Source organism: Ciconia boyciana, chromosome 9 (assembly GCF_034638445.1).
Source record: "Ciconia boyciana chromosome 9, ASM3463844v1, whole genome shotgun sequence".
NCBI lineage: Eukaryota > Metazoa > Chordata > Aves > Ciconiiformes > Ciconiidae > Ciconia > Ciconia boyciana.
In genome coordinates this window covers 22,239,841-22,259,585 of record NC_132942.1, presented here as the reverse complement: position 1 = coordinate 22,259,585, position 19,745 = coordinate 22,239,841, and the positions used below count along the sequence as shown (strand labels likewise).

The 19,745-nt window shown below is 47.2% G+C and overlaps 1 protein-coding gene across 4 annotated transcripts in view; it reads right to left on the bottom strand.

Annotated features, from left to right (window-relative positions):
* Positions 1-18,520, bottom strand: part of CYSTM1 (cysteine rich transmembrane module containing 1) — a 30,520-nt gene extending 12,000 nt beyond the window's left edge. Inside the window, exons 1-2 of one of the 4 annotated variants that reach the window (XM_072872265.1) lie at positions 18,423-18,520; positions 6,229-6,476 (exon numbers count right to left, since the gene is read on the bottom strand). In XM_072872265.1, the coding sequence (XP_072728366.1) occupies positions 6,229-6,457 (229 nt within the window). In that variant the 5' untranslated portion in view covers positions 6,458-6,476; positions 18,423-18,520. Of the gene's footprint in view, positions 1-6,228; positions 6,477-16,451; positions 16,529-17,256; positions 17,380-17,897; positions 17,930-18,422 lie in introns of those variants that run through there. The other 3 variants (XM_072872264.1, XM_072872266.1, XM_072872263.1) reach the window with 3 other exon arrangements.
* Positions 18,521-19,745: the final 1,225 nt, after the last annotated feature.

The window sequence follows — 19,745 nt, the reverse complement described above, 5'->3', positions numbered from 1 at the left end:
CCAGGTTTTAATGCACACTACAGTATGAGAAGCAGATAAGATGACAACTGCCAGGTGAGATTTTTTTTGTTTTTGGCAGGACACAGCTGTCTGGAGTTGCAGGTCCTGAAGGTACAGTAACAGTTAAACTAAATGCTCTGGCAGACTGCTTGGAAAGGATCAATATGCAGAGAGAAAGCCTGCTGGAATTGCTACATGCTGCCTTCCAAATAAACTTCTGTCGAGCCTCAGCTTGACATGGTTTGAGGGGCAAGGGGGTAACCACTGAAAGGCACCAGAGAGCCTAACCAGAGCCATTAGTATGCCCTGCTTTCCACATTGAGACCTGAAAGGGGAAAAATCTACCCCTCCAGCAGAAGGCAGCAATTGTATCTATGTGAACTGTTTATTCTTGCAGCTGGCCAAACATTAGGAGTCAGACAGCATCACTGTGACTATTACTCTTATCACAGCCAGCTTTGCTACGAGTAATCAACTTCCAGAAACAAGATTTCCACCCTGTGTGTACAACAGGTCAATTGCAATACTGAGCTTTGTTTGCCTTCGGTTGGAAGGAAGGCTGCTGACAGAGCCTGGTTCCCTTTGGCACAGCACAGATTAGCTTCATCCATTACGTTGTTATGTATCAACGGGGTGGGGGGTGGGGGGAATCAAGTTGGGCAAATTGCTAACATCAGCTAGTGCTTTCAAAATTAGTATGTCACTTTGTACTTTGGGTCATTCCACTTCTTTTTAAAGCACGCCATTATCAACAGCATTACATTTCACCTCTCATTTACACAGACAGGAAAGTACCTGCTGACCAGTCAGCAGATACTGTGGTTTTCTTATGCCAGTTGATACAGAACTACTCCATAATGAAAATACTGGTGGGGAAATGATATATTTTCTGGAATTAGATATTTTCTTCCTCCTAAGCAAGCCCCTGCTGCTCAAGAAGGCCCGGCTTCTTACAGTGTGCTCCATGCAGGCACCACACTCCTACTGCTGTGCATTTCCCAGCTTTGTTCTGGTGCAGGCAAATTGCCTCTAGCTACCCAAAGCACTATGTGACACTGAATGGCAGATCTACAGTATTCCAGGAACTCACACCTGGACAGACTTCGTGTGGACAGACACAAAGACAGTCCTCAGTGTTTACAGCAGGAAAGATACAGACAGAAATCAGCACAAGTCAGTCCATAGAGCTAGGAAGCTGAATCAGATACCCTTAAGGATAACATCCCTCAGGCTCAGCATATAAATTCTCAGCTCTAAAGGTAACGGTCAGTTTGTTTACTTCTAATGAACAACAACCAAGTCAGTTATTAGCCCTTGCAAGATGCAAGTGTTGTTTCTTTGGAGGCTTTGCTGTTGGTAACCTGTGCAAGCCCAAAAGCCAGCTATCAAAAAACCAAAACAAAAAACCAAAACCACGGCCATGAGGTCTTCTGTGCCACCTCAGCAAGTCACCTAGCCTCTCTGGCTCACAGCTCCTCCACCTGGAGGAGAAACATACACTTCAAGGTCTGTCACACCCAACAGTGTGAAAGGGTTGGGTGACTCTGAGGGTGTGCAAGCTTGCACACACTGGACTCCATCCACTCTGGAAGAAGGGACAAAGGACCACCAGCTGCCATTATCAGCTGCAGTCTCCCTCTTCTACAGTGCTATAACACATGGGAGTCATGGCCAACACCACCAAGTCTTAATACATAAACCACAAGCTGATTTCTGCAACTCAGACCGTTGTCATGGCTAACTAATCCTACACAGTCAGTCTAGAATGGAATATACTTGTTCACCGCTGTTCTGGACTGCACCTTCCTCCAACAAGCTTTTGTATATGTCCCCCTATTCAATATCATATTGAAAAGATGACAACATCCTCCCTCTCTCACCTATTTCTAGCACAGTTGTTGCTTGTTTAACAGTAATAACTTCCTCTTTCCAGCCTAGGTGTTACTTACCCTTGCCAAGCATGACCCCAACAAGAGGGACCAAACTCTCCAGTCTGGGCTTACAGCTCCTACCACCTGAGGATGCGGAGGAACAGGTGCTGTGGCTGGGCAGAAGCATGGCTGCAGCATGCATGCCACGCATAGGTGGTGTAACTCACGCCAGTGCTGCTCAGCCTGAAGAGTCCTTCAACAGCAGCCTTTGAAAAAAGGCTCAGTGGTTCATGAGCTCCTCTGCAGCACAAAATCAGTACTAAGTTTAAGCTGATTCCCTGCTACATCTCAGATGCAGCTTTCTTTTTAATACAGAGAGCGAGCTATATGAGGTTTTTTTTCTTCTCCAAGGGCCAACTGGACAGGCCACAAATTGTTAGATTAAAAAAACACAGTCACCATGAAATGCTACTTTACCATCAGATTTTGAGAGCTCAACAGTAATTATTTTCATCTGTGTGATCCACTCAAGACCAAAATATGATGCATAATTACTTCTACACATTAGCATACCGGCTACGATCCACAACATAAGAGCCCACTTTGCAGTTTGCCTACACAGTAAAATAACTTAAAGTATAAAACTTAAAGTATAGCAAATTTCCTAGTTTTCAATGTGGACACATGTTTGTTCAGAAATACTAATGCATTACTTGGAGTAGCTTAATTCATTAGATTAACCAAAGTCATCTAGGAGAGCAAAATATCTGCTCTGAAAGGAAAGCATCCACACAGTAGCTCTTCCCAGATAACTGCTTGGAAACACCACAAGAACTGACAAGCCACATTAAATCATGCCAGACCAGCTAGGCAGACTGTAATGACTTAATTAAATTTAGACGTCAGTTTTTGTATTAGAGGTTCAGCCACACCAACTAACAGCATTAGTATAAAAGATTTTTAAATTAGCTTTTTTAGGGTCATCCATTCTATATTAGACACTCCTGGAGGTGATAATTAAACAAAGCCTTGTTGAAAGCTCTCTCAGAAGACTTCTGTTAAAGTGTCACACGACAAAGATCAGGTTCCAGTTTGACAGACTGCCCAGAAAGAAACAAGGGGGGGAAAAGGGTGTTTAACAGAAGGAGAATCAAGAAAAAGGAAAAGCTTTTGCAGACAAACACAAAGTTATAGTTCTGACTTCATTCTACACACATTAATAAATGTTTTTGTACACTACATCCACTTCAGCAAAAGCAATGTAAATTGGAGGCTCCCAGGGTGGGTTCAGAGACCACACATGGCTACAGGAAGGCAGTTCAAAGACAGGACTTACCAGAAGATCTTTGGTTTGTGGGTTAGGATGCTGCTTCTGCAGAACTGCAGTTGTGTTAGCTTAGGTTTAACAACAAAACCATGGCTCCTGCAGCATAAGCCTGGGCTCTCAGTGAAAGACACACTCAAACACTTAGCTACTTGTCCTCTCCAATTTCCCAGCCTACTCCTTTGTGCTGGTCCACAGGTTTGTGAGCAGAACAGAGGCCTGATCTGAGCAGAGGACTTTCAGTGTCATCAGTTCCCTGATCCAGTCTGATATGAGATCCTTTAAGCCTCCAAGGCAGCAGATCTGGCTCAAAGCCAGACTGTCCAGAGCAGCAGACCCACTCTCCCTCAGCTTCTGCTAGCATATCCCTTTTTGCAGCTATAGCAGCAAAGCGACACTTGCACTAACCAAAGATGTTCTCTACATGGGAGACTAGGAATTTTTTTTCCCCCCAGTGCCAAGAAATGCCTGTTCGCCACCCCAAAACTATGTGCATTTCCCAGGGAAAACCCTGATTACACTTCGAGTCCATGTGGTGGCAGTGGTGGGAAGCATCACCATGCTGCTGCCTCCTCCTTCTCAAAGGCAGTCCCTTGAGGTTTTCAATCTTTTACAGAGGAAGCTGAACTCATGACTTGTACTCATTCAGGTTCTTATTCACGCACACCGATTGTTCACTGCTTATATTTGGGTCCTCTGGCCAGACCCACACCAGAATATTCCTGACATCTTACATCAGCTGTAAATCCAGGGATGCTTTTATATATACTGGTCCAGTAGTCCACCATTTTAGCCAAGAATACTGGAAAAAAAAGTTCTTGAAAATGTCCTCTTCACAGTTCAGCCTGTCCACCCACCTATGTCATGTCTTCTTTGGATTCACCGCAGTGAAAAATTCTTGCTGGGAACTTCTCAAGTTCCAGCTTCCCAAAAAATGAGGGCTTTGAAAAGACCTTTCTCACAGCATGCTGCTGAGTCAGAGTAGCATTAAATGGTAGAGGGGCACAGCAGGCAGTTATCTCAAAATGCAGCAAATGCGTATAGACCTCTGTCCTGAGAAGGCCCCATCCCAAGTGCAAGCGCACGTTGTCCCAGGCCACGGCAACAACAGTATGTGGAGAATGACCTTAATGTTCAATGGCCAAAGACAGCTTCGCATAGTGGCAAAGACCTTGGGGGAATTGTCTGAGTCCTGACAGTTTTCCAAGTGATGTCAGTTTTGATACCCACTTTATCAGCTGGTCTTTACAGCAGTAGTACCCGAAGTGCTAGTGCCTTGCATAGCTGTAAAGCACTGACTTAGGTTTTGATTTGAGGTACATGTTAGTCATTTCTTTCCACCCCAGGTTAGTCTGTCCATGACCATGCCAGACACAGCCAGTTCATACAAACCCCAAGTCTCCTCTCCTTCCTGAGAGCAGCTCCCACCTAAAGCATAGTGCCTGGACAGCACCTCTACACAAGTGCTCCCCACACTCCCCTCCCGCAGAACAGCTGCTTTGGTAGCTCTGGCCACATGCTCTGCCACCCCAAGGTAGCCAGAACAGCTATAGGTACTTAAGACTCTTCTCAACAGCTCAGGTCTGTTTGTGATACTCACTGCAACAGAGGAAGAGAGGCGATGATGGTTTCTGGCTTCCTAGCCTGGATGAGTATCTTTATCACTGAAGAAGCCTGAAAGAAGGCACCGGAGTTCGCATGACAGCATGAGTCCCCATGCTGATGGTGAGGGGGTGAGTACACCCCCATACTGTGCAACCAGATATTTTACAACCAAAGCCTGCGAGACACTGACGAGAATAAACTTGGTCTCTAGGCGAGTGTCCTTACCAGCAAGGCAAAGAGTTACCAGAAAAACCCAAGCTAAATCCTCCTCTTTCCAATGGGGAAAAGGCAGGGACTACACCCAACCTTGCCAGAATCCCAAAGCTGTTGAGGTTGAAAGGGACTTCTGGAGATCACCTGGTCCAACTCCCCTGCTTGAGCAAGGTCAGCTAGAGCAGGCTGCTCAGGACCATTGTCCAGTCAGGTTTTGAGTATCTCCACAGATAGAGACTCCACAACCTCTCTGGGCAACCTGTGCCAGTGTTTGATCAGTCTCAGTAGAAAAGTGTCTTCTTGAGTTCAGAAGGAACCTCCTGTGTTTCAGTTTGTGCTCATTGCCTCCAGTTCTGTCACTGGACACTCCTGAGAGAAGTCCAGCTCCCTCTTCTTCATTCCCTACCATTAGGTATTTATACACATGGATAGGCCCCACTGAGGCTTCTCTTCTCCAGACTGAACAGTCCCACCTCTCTCAGCTTCTCCTCATATAAAGATGCTCTGGTCCCTTAATCATCTTCTTGGCCCTTCTCTGACAATTCAAGCCTGCAACAACCACTGCAGCGAGCCCCATGAGAGCTATGGGTGCCAGAGTAAACCAGCATACCATACTGAGGGGACATAGCACACAGATGGACCAGCTAGCTGCCAAGATAAGTTACACCATCCTCCTTCCCTTCCCCAGATATCTGTGTTTTTCCACAGAACAATAATAGCTTCAGAAAAAAAACAAAAGCCCAGGAATGATTCCAATGGTACTATCAGATCACTTGGACAGATATTGACTTGCTCAAGAAAACTGATGCACATTAATTCGGTAGGAACTGTACATTTGAATATTACAAGCTTTATCTGTGCAGCCTTCGTTTGAAACTTAGCAACCAAAAGACAGGCAGAATGAGAGTTGTGGCAAATCTAAAGCCAGCAAAAAGCATGTATAACCACCTCAGCATAAGGATTCCCTTGAGAGATCAGCATTAAGGATGTTCAGCAGGATCTTCCAACAGCCAGAGAACTGTTAGAGACACAACAGCAAAATAAAGCAGAAAAACAGGCTATGAACAGAATCACTACTTCAGACAAGTCTCCAACTCCCCCAGCCCTGTTAGGGCCAGATGCTGGTAACCATATTACTTCAAGGTCAACACATACTCATACATTTGCAAGTCAGAAAGGGTCACGATTACATCGCACCACGGCTGCTAGGCATACCTGTGTTTTTAGGCCCATCTGCATACACTGGTCCTGGAGGTGGAGGTGCATTTTGCCATCCATACTGGGGATAACCTTGATAACCTGGCTGGCCTGGCTGGTATGGCCCAGTAGGTCCAGGAGGATAGCCTGGGTACGGGCCAGGAGGACCACCCGGTTGCTGTGCATAGGGTGGGTAAGGGGCAGTCGGGCCCGGGCCAGGGTAAGGTGGAGGATTTTCGTAGTTCATGTAGGGTGCAGAATCTGTCCTGCAGAAGAAGGAAAACAAACAGAAGAACCGGTTTGCTTTTGTCTGCTTCATCCATGACCATGTAATTCCCATTTCAGACTGCTCTCCAGAGGGTCCTACATTAAGTGTGAGAAACAGACCTCAAAATACGTGGTCAAGCAGCAAGTTCATTTTTAACCCTATCACAAGGGCAGAGACTGAGCTGAAGTGATTTCTTTTAAGTGACAGGAGTTAAGCTCAGCAGCAGAGTGACTTGCTGCTTTCCAGTCACACGTCAGCTATTCACCCTAAGACATTTAACAGTCTTGCAACTGCGAAGCAAAATCCTCTGCTTCTACTCATGATTAAATTGCTTTTAACAGAGATTCAGAAGTGATTACTTCATGTTTGTCAACATTAAAGAAAAACATGCAGAAATGTAGCCTGTTCCAGACATGTTTGATAGCCTTGACAGGAGAAAGAGTGAACACAAATGTCCATTACGCTTCTGCTAATTGTTACAAGCATCTAGATCAGCACTCTGGACCAAGACTGTATATGAATAATTTCCTGATGACACTGTAATCCAGCACATTGCTTATTCCTCTAGTAATATGCAACTGAATCATTAAGCAACTGCAAGCAATCAGGACCTTGGGCTCAGACTTATTCAAAAAGCAACATTAAAGACACTCAGAGCTGATGTTCATAAAACCTATCTAACGTATTACTCAAGGTACAGCCATCAAAAGACAAGACTGTCACAATAACGCAACTTTAATTAACCTCTAAGCAGCATGACTAAGTAAACCATTGCTTACATTAGGTTTTTGAAGCTTCTCCCTGTTTGAAAAACAGAAGTGTCCTTATTACCATGTGTTCAGGAACCATCCTGACTGAAGTAGCTGTACTCTGCTATTTCGTTTTACCATTACAGGGTGCAGAAGGGTCACCATTTCCCCTTTGCTGCACACCTCCTCCCACACGCTACAGGCTTCAGGGAGAAATACCAGGAGCATAATTTGCCTCTGCTGAGGCTTGCTGCTGCCAGCATGGAGCAGGAGAGGCTGACAAGCAGGATCCTCTTTGGATGGTGTTGGAAAGGGCAAGCAGCTGGGCTAGACTGACCTGGATGCTCAGTACTGTGCACCCACTTTTGGGGATGTGCAGATTTTGAGTCCACAGGAGACCATTAGCACATCTAGACAGAGCTCTGGTGTGATGCAGATTAAAGAATTTCACCTTTGTAACTCTATAGTGAGCCCAGAGCAGTCATCTGCTGGGCACAAGTCAAGCCTCTGGGGCTATGTTTAGCTGCTGCAGTCCCTGGCAGTGCTGAAGTGAGCTTTGTTTGTTTACAGCTTGCTATTTCATCACCTCAGAGAGCACCGACTGTCCCTCCCCAAGGAAGGATCCCTAGGCTCTCTGCTTATTTACACGATACTCCTGCCTGAACATTGCTAGCACAATGCTCGCTGCTGTACAGGCACCACGGGGCTCTCCCATGCACGCAGCCCTGTCCCACTCTCGCAGTAACGGCCAGTCTGACCACACACGATGCCCAGGAGAGCACTGCCGACTCAAAATGACTCCAGAGGTGCACTCCAAGGGGAACAGGGCTGATGCCCCTCCCACGACAACAACGAGAAAGTCCTTCAGTCTTGGCAGGCTGGGTCTTCCCAGGCCTTCCCAGCCTGCAGTTGCCATTCACCTGAATTTATTCTAACACTCCTCTTGCTGCGCAAGCGAGGCACAGTCCCAGTTAACTGCTAAGGCAGTGCTGTTACCTTTCAAATGATATGTCTTAATGTCTTTGACAAGAGTTTTAACTGTTTAACCAATGCTAGGGATTAGAGGACTTTTATTTATTTCTTTACATTGCCAGGCCAGCCAGACTGCTTAACTGCTCATTTTAAAATGGGCAAGCACAACATACGTTTAACTTGAGGCTCTTTAACCACCATACTGCACTGCAATGCCTCTACCAAGTCTGCAGCAAGGAAATTCTCCCTTCAGAGAGCCAGTGAAAGGCAGGCAGCAAGCCCTATAACTCACTTCAATGCAACAAACTAGAGAATCAGGACATAATGAGTCACTAATGCTCATCTAACCCAGAAAGTCATCCCAAAACAGCAGCCAAAAGCAAGTTCCCAGGGAAGAACATGGCCAGAGTGAGGGCATGTGTATACCTCCATACCATTGTACATGGCAGGGTAACCATTTGGTGCCCAAGCCAGACAGGGTCCAGGCAACCAGCAGACCCCCGCAAACTCCCGAGTTTGCTCAGACTCCTTGAGCCACCATACAGCTGCAGTGCCCACTCCTGGTGCAAGGGGATCCAAAGCTCTGCTGCATGCCTTGTGGAAAACTGCCTCCTACCCCACTGGGGTGACTGCAGGAGGAAGAGATCAGCAGTCAGCCTCCTGAATTTAGGGATTTCACCAAACCAGGGAGGAGGCATGTGGGAGCCCCCCCCCCGTTCCAGGCTGAAGAGCCCCAGCCCACTGTCTGCTCCACAGGCAGGAGCCAGCCCCTCCAGCCACCTCCCCCTTCTCTGAGCCCCTCCAGGTCAGTTCTAGGCTGTAAGTTGGCATCCTAGGGGGTGGGTGGGTGGGGGAGTGTGTGTGTGTGTGTGTGTGGACACACACGGCATTCAAAGGCAGCAAACCTCAGATCATGTTTTTAGTTTGTAAACCTTTTCTTAAGAACCTCCAGGGCTCATCTTGCTTTGGTGATCATTGCCAAGCTCCAACAAAGAGTCACATTCATTACTTCGGTTTTCCAAAGCCCTCCTACCTAAGAGGATGGTCGGCTCAGCCCATCCTTTCCAATTAAGTTCAACAAAGTCCAGTCTTCCCTTCTGTCCCTTCATATGCATCAATTAATTTATCTACATTCAATATCGTTGCCATTTTAGTGCTGTAGCAAGGCTTAAAAGATGTTGCGATTCTTCAGTTGGCTGTGAACTCAAATTCAGGCAGTGGATAACTTAAACGCAGCCATCACACTGCTCCCTTGCCACGGGGACTTGTGCTGGGACCCCTGGGGGGCATCCTCCACCTTCAGGGCTGGCCATTCACTCCCTTCCCTGTTCCCTTCTGTACCCAAGCATGAAGCCTGCCCACTATCCCATGGCTGCCTGGCTTCTGTACAAGCATTCAGTATGGGACCATACCAAAAGCCCTTCAGAGAGCTGGTACAACTGCTGGTGGAACCACACGGGTAGAAAAGCACCTCTGCAGAAAGGATTGAGATGGGTAAAAGCTGTACAAGGCTGTACTTGGTAAAGCTTAGAAACCACTGAAAGAGTGTGGTAAGATGAGAGCCTGGCTAAAACCAACAGCCACGGTGGATGAGTAAAGAAAACTGCACATCAGCAGCTCTGTAGAAAAGTCTGAGGAACTGGACAGAAGGAGTTAAAAATCCAAGTCTGACAATGGCTTGAGCAAACAGGGTAATGGTGGCATAGGGAACGAGAAAGAAATACCAGTACTCTTTGACTGTTTAACACCTCCATGTTAGCCATGTCAAAAGAGTTTTTGAAGAGGAGGCAGGTTTGGTGTGGAGCTAGTAACTGAGCTGCTGCCTGTTAATGTGGGAGGGGGACCGAGGAGAAAACTGGAGAGAGTTTTCCAGACAGATGCCTGGGCAGAGACCTCAGAAGAGCAACAGAACAGCGGAAAAGATGAAGAATGAGATTAAGAAGGGCATATTCCACCAGGGCAAAAGTCAGTTTTCCCCTCAAAGTTGAGGGTAAAGTAACACAACTGAGATTAGGCAAGAAGTAACAGCATCCAGCAAGAACAGTTTCAGCAGCAACTATATTGGAGATTTATCTGTGATGAATGAGAAGAGAAAACTCCTGAAGAATTTACCAAGACATTCAGCAAACCCAGAAGGTGGTTGTGGAAACCAGGACCGCCAGAGGTCCTAGGTTCTACTTCTGTCCACTCCCTCCCAGCTCTACCTCAGCTGTGAAGGTCAGCCTTCTCGCAATGGTCTTTGTCTCCAGTTACATTCTTGGGAAGAATTTTTCCTTGTTCCCCACTTCTGCCATGCATATACCCTTCCCTACTTGCCCTTTTTGAACTGTGTGACAATATTTAGATTTTCCTCATTCTCATGAACTCATATATTATTTTACATGCTTACTAGCCCTATTTACTCACCTGGGTATGTGTTTGCAAGGCAGAGCCTTGAATCATTAAGCAGATACTTTTCAGAGACATACTTGAGCTCCTAGTCAAATGTATTATCAAGCTCTGCTGTGGGTTCTCACCCCAACTAGCAATTTCATGTGAGCTGCAACCAAGACCAACTCCTATAAGCTTGCATCAGGGCTCATATCTGTAGGTTTCCTAATGAGCACCGCTCAGAGACAGTCTCAAAAGAAAGAAACCAACGCATCAGTAAAGCCCTTTGCTTTTCACAGCACTGCTGGAGGTCCATCAGGAAGAGCCAGCACAGCACTGCACAGTCTCACCCAATGTGAAACTTCATTTAGCACTAAACCCAGCAAACAAAGTTTTCCTTGATTGTCACCAAGCATTTGCCCTATCTCTTGCTGGTTAACAATAGAGAAATTACTAGTCCACCTGAAGAGAATGACAAAACATGTTCCTATTCCTTCTTCTCCCCCCCGCCCCCACACTTTTGCTAAGAGATAAGTTCATTAATATATCATTTAAGTTTCCTTAAGCTATCTTCAAACGCCTTTGTTCCACACTGCTGAGCAAACATCACATCCCCTACACTAACAGAAGGGTTTTATTTTTAGACAAGCAGCTTACCATACCCCAAAAGGCTGCACCATCTCCCATAAGGTCTGCCAAAAAGAAATCACTGAAGTAGGAGTATGCACACAATATATCATACAGAGAATACATATGTCCATGTATATATATAGACACACACAGAGATAACAATATGTAAAAACCACCATCCTATGCCAGAACATAAGTCTCTCTACATCTGTAACCTGTCTTTGACTAAGGCTTAGCAAAAGGTGCAAGTACAGAACTATGATGCTTTGTATACACATAAATATTTTAACCTGTCCGTTTTGGCAACCAATACACCTTAGAGAAGCAAATTTCATCATTAAGCTTTGAAAATACCTACTTCTTTCTGATTGCCTTAAACTTACTGCCTCATACAAGGTCAGCATACCAACGCAGCTGTTACAGAACTAGTTGGTCACTGCTCCTGACTCTCCTCTTCCAGCACACTCATGAATTTATATCTTTTTTTCTCTAGGCATCTCTCCTGAGCTGAGGACTCTCTGCTTCTACAAAGCCTGTCCTATCCTTTGGTCATTCTTGCCACCCACTGCTGTGCCTTTAGTTTTACCATTTGTCTGATAGGGAGCGAGCAGGCTGCATGAAGCTCTGCTGTGCAGTGCTGCAGCAGTCTTCTGCTTTCCATCCCTTTCCTAGCCCACTCCCAGGACAGCTCTTGCCATATGTCAAGCCAAACAGAGCTCAAGCTGTATCGTACTAATTGTATCTGCAAGACCCTTCCAAGTGGGAATAGCTCATGTAGAGCCTATCACTGCACATGTATACCTAGGACCATCATCCCTCTCGCACACATTGCTCACCGAAGTACCAACGCACAGTCTCTTCCACCATTTCACTGACTAGATATCAGACTGTTCCACAAGTCTCTGAAAACAGCCTTAGTTTCAACCTGGGAAAGCCTCATCATCCACAAGCTGCCACCTATTTACCCCTTTTTACAGATCAGCTCATGGTGGATTATGAATCGAGGAAGATCTACCTTTATCCCATCTATGTTCAGGAATCACTGGGAAGGATTTTTTTTTCCCCCTAAACTAGGAAAAAAAGAAATCAGTAGCCTCATTTAGATACCTGACCATCATCTCACTTTGCAAGAGGAGCCCTGCAGCACAGCATGAGGGCCTGAACAGTTAGGACTTCTGGTCAGAAGGTAACATGATGCAGGAAAAAAAGCAAGAATGAAGAGAACAAGGGTAAGCGTGATTAAAGGAAAGCTCTTCTGTTAGCACAAGGGGTTCCCAAACAAAGAGCCTTCACACCCTGCCAAGAAGACCCAGTTTCACCCTCTTCCCTCCTCCAAAAGACCACTTACAAGGCTGGTGCTCCCAAGCATCTCTTCTGAGGTCAGCATAATTCTGGACTTCAAAGTGACTGGAGACCAGTAGGGATCTGCTTTTACCTGTTGGCACTGACAACACCTTGTTATCTTGGCAAAACTGAAAAGAGCATGCAGAGAAGAACCAGCTGCATTTTTACACAGTAGGTGTTCACAGCTGCTAATTCACCTGCAAAGAAATACCAGTCTCTACAGACAGCTGCCTGCAAGTCAGATCTTTCAAATGCAATCTCCTATGCAAGTGAATCAATTAAATAAAAAGCTGTGTATGTGGGAGAAGATGACAATCTAATCTGGGTCCTGAAATGGGGTTAAACGCCTTCTGTTGCATAGGGAACAGTGCAAGAAATAGCCCTCTGAAAACAAATGCGGGATTAATAAGTTAAAAAAAAACAAATCAGATCAGCAGTCTGGAACACCTAGACAACCTCCCCCTCAAAAAAAAAAAGCAATTGCATCACACCTGGTATGCTGCTCTAGTCAGGAGGAATCACATTTTGGGCATGTCAGATACTGATTCAGCTGGCCTTTGCATGGATGAAGATGGAGGGCACGGTGAGAGGCACAGATCCTGAGAAGGGCAACCGGGGTACCCTGATGTAACCCACCCCTTCCAATGCCTGCAGCACTAAGAAGTAGTTTTCCAATACAGAGATCTAATGGAAAGTACATTTAAAATCAACAATGCAGCTCCTGGCAACCAGCCTAGAATTTAAATTACATTTCATACGAACAGTATCCAAATGGAAAAAAGCACAAGTGGCTTTTAAATGGCACTGGTTCTGTGTTTCCCTCTTACCAGCTTCTTCGCAAGCTCCATTTAGTGATTGCACAAAAAGTACATTAAGGATAAATTGTAAGAGATTCCCTTCTTGCTCGGTTTGCTTCCAGGAAGAGCCTCCTCCCAGGTTTGCCCACCCACTTCACCACGCAGCACCATCAGCCTAGCACCATAGCTGAAGAATAGCACAAGAACAGCACCCAGCTTTTCTGACAAAAACTGCTCAAAACTGTTTTACTTCCCAAAATGCAGGTCTAGGCAGAAGTGAAAAGCCTAGCTTTGTGCTATCAAAAAAAAAGCTAGAAAACGCTTTTTTCTTCAAATCTGTTTCCTTAAGAGGTCTCCCGGGGCTATGGGATATTCCACAGTCATTAGGAAGATGTGCATTTCCTCACCTTTTTTTGAGTGGCTGCCAGGCACTTCCTGCACAAAAAACCTCAGCTGCTGTTCTGAGGGGCTGAAGCTGATCAGGCAGCTCCACAGAGTGAGCAGCAGTGGTTTGGATGAACAGGCATTTAACCCTCCAGAGTCCCTGAGCTAGGTATTCCCTCCTCCCAAGTACCCTCCAAGCCTTCCAGAGGCCTCAAGTCTGCCCATCTGTGCAAATGGAGAGTGCACCTGATGTGTGAGGCTGACACTTGCGTCCCTACAAACAGCCCCATCATCCGTCCTGCCTTCTTTGCAAAATGATATGCATGTTTCCAGGTGATTTTGGTTTCAAAAATCAGGGTTTTGATCATCTCTAAAGGGCCTGTAGTCATGTTGACAGTATTTGCCTCAGATGCAACGTCCTTTGTAGAGCTTTGCGGTCACAGGATCTGTCCTTGCTGCTCTGTCTCCACAGGACTCTAACAATGCAGCCTCATGCCCACAGGTTTGAATGCCAGAATTTTCCTTCTGCAGACAAGCTTCAATGTCTCATCAATCGTTACGAACATACAAAACCTCTTCAGAAATAGTACTCATAACTTACTGCCTAGTTTTCCTGCTTGCAATGTGTTGTCCATCTACATGTTCTGCATGGCAGAAGCATGAAGCTGAAATAGCTGCCTGTGTAGTTCCTATAATAAAAGCGTTAGTAAAAAAAAAAAAAATCAAGTCCAATGCTCTGCTACTATTATTACATGAACTGCACCCTTACGGGGAAAAATTTTCAAATCTTTCAGACATCTTATGAAAGGTTTTAAGAACATATGATTTAACACCAGACGCTAATAATTATGATGCCAGGAAGTACCACAGCACAGCCCCTCTAGTGTTATAAGCCAAGGCACTTGCTGCTGACACAACAGCTGAGACTCTGTGCAGTTACAGAAGCACCTGTGGCAAAAAGGTACAAAAAAGCAAAGCCCTTTACACAGAAATCACTGCAGATATGGGCACTAACACCCTGGTTTCAGGTTTTGAATGCTTTTGCATGCACTGCTCTTGTCCAAGTCTTTGTATAATGTGCTACATTAGATACTTCCAGAAATACTTAAATATATTTTGTTCTTAAAGGGCTGTATTAAGACAGTTTTAAGGTGCAACAAATACCAAAACCTAAAACCAATGAAAACATCTGACTGTCAAGTTAAACTAAACCCTCCCTGCAAATAATAGCTAAAGAAAGAAGCTTTGTTGGTCCAACTGAGAATGTCAAACAAACAGTATGACTGGCAAGAAAATTAATAAGCATAGTTAATACATTCATATGTGTTATTTAGATGGTGTTCTGGCAGCATCCCAGCAATGAAACAGCAGTAGTCTTTCACAATAACCTCCCCACCTCTGACACACTGACGGATTTAGTGGAAGATACTACCCAGACTGCATGATGATTTTCTACCATCTCAAGCAGGACACACACTGAAGGGCAGCATACAGCTTCTAAAACACAGTAAAGTCAGTGTCTGCAGACAGAAATACATGCATTCTCTACAGCTAAGATCTCATTACTCAGATATTTTCGTGACAGGCTGGAAAATGGAATGAGACAGAGATTTTTTTCCCCTCACTTTTTCTGCTTTTCCACATCCTACATGTAGTTGTAACACAATGCTTTACTTTGCCTGTAGGGCATATGCAAGAATCTTTTAATGGCTGCTTGTCACAGGACACAAGTAAGTACCTCTGATACCAGTTGTCACAAAACCAAGAAAACCTTGGCCTTACTGTCAGTGGTTGAAGAGAAGCTATTACAGTTCAGGGTACTACCCTCAATAGCTCCCAAGACCGACTAAAACCACAACGATGCATTATAATGCTAATGTAGAAATATATATTTCCAATACGCAAGTGAAAGAAACAGCAGCTTTTGTTTAGTAGTGGTGGTGCCTGGTGTAAGGAATACAATAGACCAGACGTTTCCAAGTAGGTGCATTCCCCCAAGCGCCCTGCAACCCTGACGGGCACGGGCAGTCACTGAAGCACAGCACAGCTCCCTCTCCAAGAAAGCAGTGCGGTGGCAGCAAGAATGCCCACACGCGCTTCAACATAACCGGGTCCCAGCTGGGAAACGCCCCCCCCCGGAATACGACTGCAGAGGGCAGCACAGCACGCACCTGCCCCACAGCATGGGTGCGAGGCCAAGCACTTCATCCCAAAGTCTGGAGGAAGCCAACCCCTACCATCCCGGGGCGAGTGGCCTTGGAGGCTCCCAGGCTGCCTTGCGGGAAGCCAAGTTGCAGCCGGCAGGATGCCAGACCTGGCAACAGCAACCGTCTGCTTGAATGACTCAGGCTTCTTGCTATCTTCACTTATTCCCAAAAATGACAGAGTGCTATTTTCTACTCATTGAGCCATACGGTTTTTCAGAAACAGGAAGTTGAGAAAGACACAATGCACAACCAAGAGAACAGAAAACACCAATATCGAAGGCAGGCATTCAAACCCTGCTCATTCACGTCTTCAGCTCCAGCTAAAAGTTTTCACAGCCCCCGGCTAAGCCTACAGCCACACCACAGAGAGATTACAAACAGGTAACAGGAGAAATGCAGACCTGTTTGTTGAAAATCCAGAGTTACACAAGCTTGCTCTGCCCTCCTAGAAAAAAATAAGTAAGGTATTAATCTGATCATGCACAGAACTACCCTGAAAATAGGCAGCTCCCCCATTTACCGTAAACACAGCCCTCCAGGTAATTCTCCATCATCCCACCACAACGCTACGAGCAGGAACATCACTGCTTATGCTTACAGGAACACCTCTGGGTTTTTGAGCAGCAAGCCACTGCCAATTTTAAATGTAACATGGACCTGCGGGTACACATGGCAGCAAAACACCAGAGCCTTCTCCTCTAACTGACACCGGCATACCACCTCGCAGGGTCTGCTCAGCCCATGTCAGAGTCCCCCACCCATGTCGGAGCCACTCGTTTACAGGACATTCTCTTCTCTTCAGCCTCTGCAGTGAGAACACCCACCAGCCCCTGCAGATTATTGGTTACTGCTCTCAAACCATTAAGAGAATGACAAATCAGTATTTTAACAAAGATAGCCTTTATAGCACATGAATAAGAGGCAGACTGTAACAGACTTAGTGCTGAAGAAGTTTCAGTACTTGGTAAAAACACTGTTCTGTGCAGTGCAGAAGATTATTATTCAACATGCACGCTAATTCCTGACCATCCCCAAAAAGCACTGAAATACAATCACTAAAATGTATCACATCTCAGCATTTTCTGCCTCCTCCTCAGTCTATCCAATATAGTAATAGTATTCTTATCATTTAATGTTTCTAGGAAGAGTCAGTCTTTTTATTAAAGCAACTGATGCAGCTGAAAGAAAAATACCCGTTTTTCAGCACAGCAGCACTTCCCACACCTTGTATCTCATCACTATATTTACCATAGCACAAAGGAGGAGGCAGCTGCTCTGCAGAGTCATTTTAACTCACCCACACTTACTACCTTATCGAGACTTACCCTATTTAGACAATCATGTTGAACCTTCTGCTCACAAAGGTCTTGTAGCAAAGGTGAAAGCACCAAAAGCAAAAAGCACTTTTTTTTTCCTTTCAGATAGAGCTAAACATGAATCTGGGATGACTGGAACAGATCCTGGCACTGCCCCAGACAGAGAGGGTCTCCCCACTGCTATTGGAAGGGACAGAGAAAAGGAGGAGAGTACTCTCCTTTCCTTATTCTCCTATATCACCATGACATTTAATTATCCAAATGAGGTGTCCAACAGCTATAGGAACAGGAAATATAAATCCAGGACAACCAGAATGGCTTTTAAACACACGATGCAGCATTATTATTTTTACTCACTAGCTCTACACTAAATAAGCCCATGAGTATTAAACATGCCCATCTGCTTTGAGCACAGATGCCTGCCTTCCTCTTTTCCCCCCACGTTGCATACACAATCGCAGCCGAGCAGCACTGTTCTCCCCGACACACAGGGCAGGACTGTAAAACCCCACAGCACCGCAAAGCTACCTCGCTCCCTGCAACGAAAGCTTGAAAGAGTTTAAAGCAGCTTTTTGAAAACAAACACATCGTTACAGCTGGCAGACAGGGAACGACACCCCCAGGTCAGCAGCACTGCAGCCCACACCTGCCTGCGGGGGGGCTTCATTGGTGATCCATCCTCCTGCTCCAGAACAGCGTCCACCTGACCCGACACCTCAGGGACCCCTGCCACCAGAGCAACCACCCCACAGCTGGCCTCCCAGAGGTGGTACGGGGTCCCTCTCTTCACCCCGAGATGTCTTCTTCGTCATCCTCCTCAGAGCAGCAACCCTGACCAGCACGTTCCCCACAACAAGGGCTCCACGTCCACGTCCCACTCTCGCCCCACAACCCACCTCTCCGCTCCCCAGCATCCAGGGTCTCTCCCACCCGCAGGGGATCCTCCTTGACCACCAGCCCTCACTGCACAGCTGGGGCAGCTCAGCCCTGCAGCAGGCTCACAGCTTCCCCCGACACACGCTGGAGTACACGCTGCTCCCAGCCCCTCACCCCCTCCACACACACCCGTGGGGGCTGCCGGCCCCACACCCAGCCCCTCACGCACATCGTGGGGGCTCCCAGCCCCACACCCAGCTCTGCCAGCCCCCTACAAGGGCTCCTCACCCTCCCAGTACCTCAGGCGCTGCCCGTCTCGCGCCGCAGCCGACACTGCTGCGCACTCTGCGGTGACGTCAGGCAGCGAGGGCGGAACCCCCCCCCGGCTGGGCGGGGCCGCGCGCGGAGGGAGGGGGGATGAGGAGGGGGCGGGCACGTCACAAAGCCCGGACCCCGCGCCCGCCTCGGGGGGGGCGTGGCCAGGCGGGGAGCGTGGCCGCGCGCAGCGCTAGAGGGCGTTGTGCGGTCCGTGAGGGAGCGGTGGCCGGCGGGGTGCACCCTGGGGCGGCTTCGCAGCCGCCCTCACCCCCCGTGCCCGGTGGCCCCGGCCTCTGCCAGGAGAGCAGCCGCGGGAGAGTGCGCGTCTGAGGGGCGTGAAGTGAAAAAGGGCCGGTCTGGGCCACGGGGCTCCTGTCCCCTGCCCGTCCCTGCAGCCGCGAGGGCAGGGAGCAGGTGCATGCCTGCGGGAAGTGGGCACTTACCGAAAATTAAACCAAGCGATGTCTTAAAAGAGGAATTAAAAAAAAAAGTAAAGTGCAGCTGAGTAAGAGCAGAAGAAGGGAAGAGGAAGCCAAGCTGCTGCACAGAGATGGGGTCAAGGTAGAAACTAGGGGGGCTTATCCCCCTGAAATTAAAGGAGGGCTCTGCCTTAGCCCCTGCTGAGGCTCTCGGCAGGTGCAGGCAGGGCAGGCAGCAGCAAAGGGCTGGTCAGGGTCAGCGCTGGCAGCAGTGGCGCTCGGAGAACCTCATACCCATCAGGGAGCCCCTCGGGCATGGTGGGGTCTGGGCTGCGACCCACAGCCCCCCAGGACATGCAGGCCAGTGATGTGGGTCTTCACACAGTGCCTTGTCACCTGCTGATAATGGGAAATGTGCGTAGGAAAAGGTCCAAGCACAGAGACTAGGAAAGCAATTACTCAGGTTTGCCCAGATAAAATAGGTCAGGGACACAGGTCAAAGTATTAAATTACCATTCCTGCCCTTGGCACATGACCATGACTCATGGTGGTGACCAGTGGCGAGGGGACGGCTGTTGCGACCCACAGAGTGACGCTGTGCCTGGCAGGCATGAGGTGGGGCTGGGGCTGGGGGCTGCAGTGGCGTTGGGGGACGATGGTAGTCCACAGGAAGCAGAGGGGCACGATCCTGGTCCTGCACTGCCATGCATGCCAAAATCAGCTTCCTTTTCCCCTTCATCAATTCGCAGATCTAATCAGGCCAGTTTAATACTGGGTCCCTAATGAGGCTCAGCCAGGAAGAAATTATTTAAATTAGTTATATGACATGCTGTATTCTTGGGCAAGAGAAAAACAAGATGCACAGTTACCACTGCTCTGTGTGAA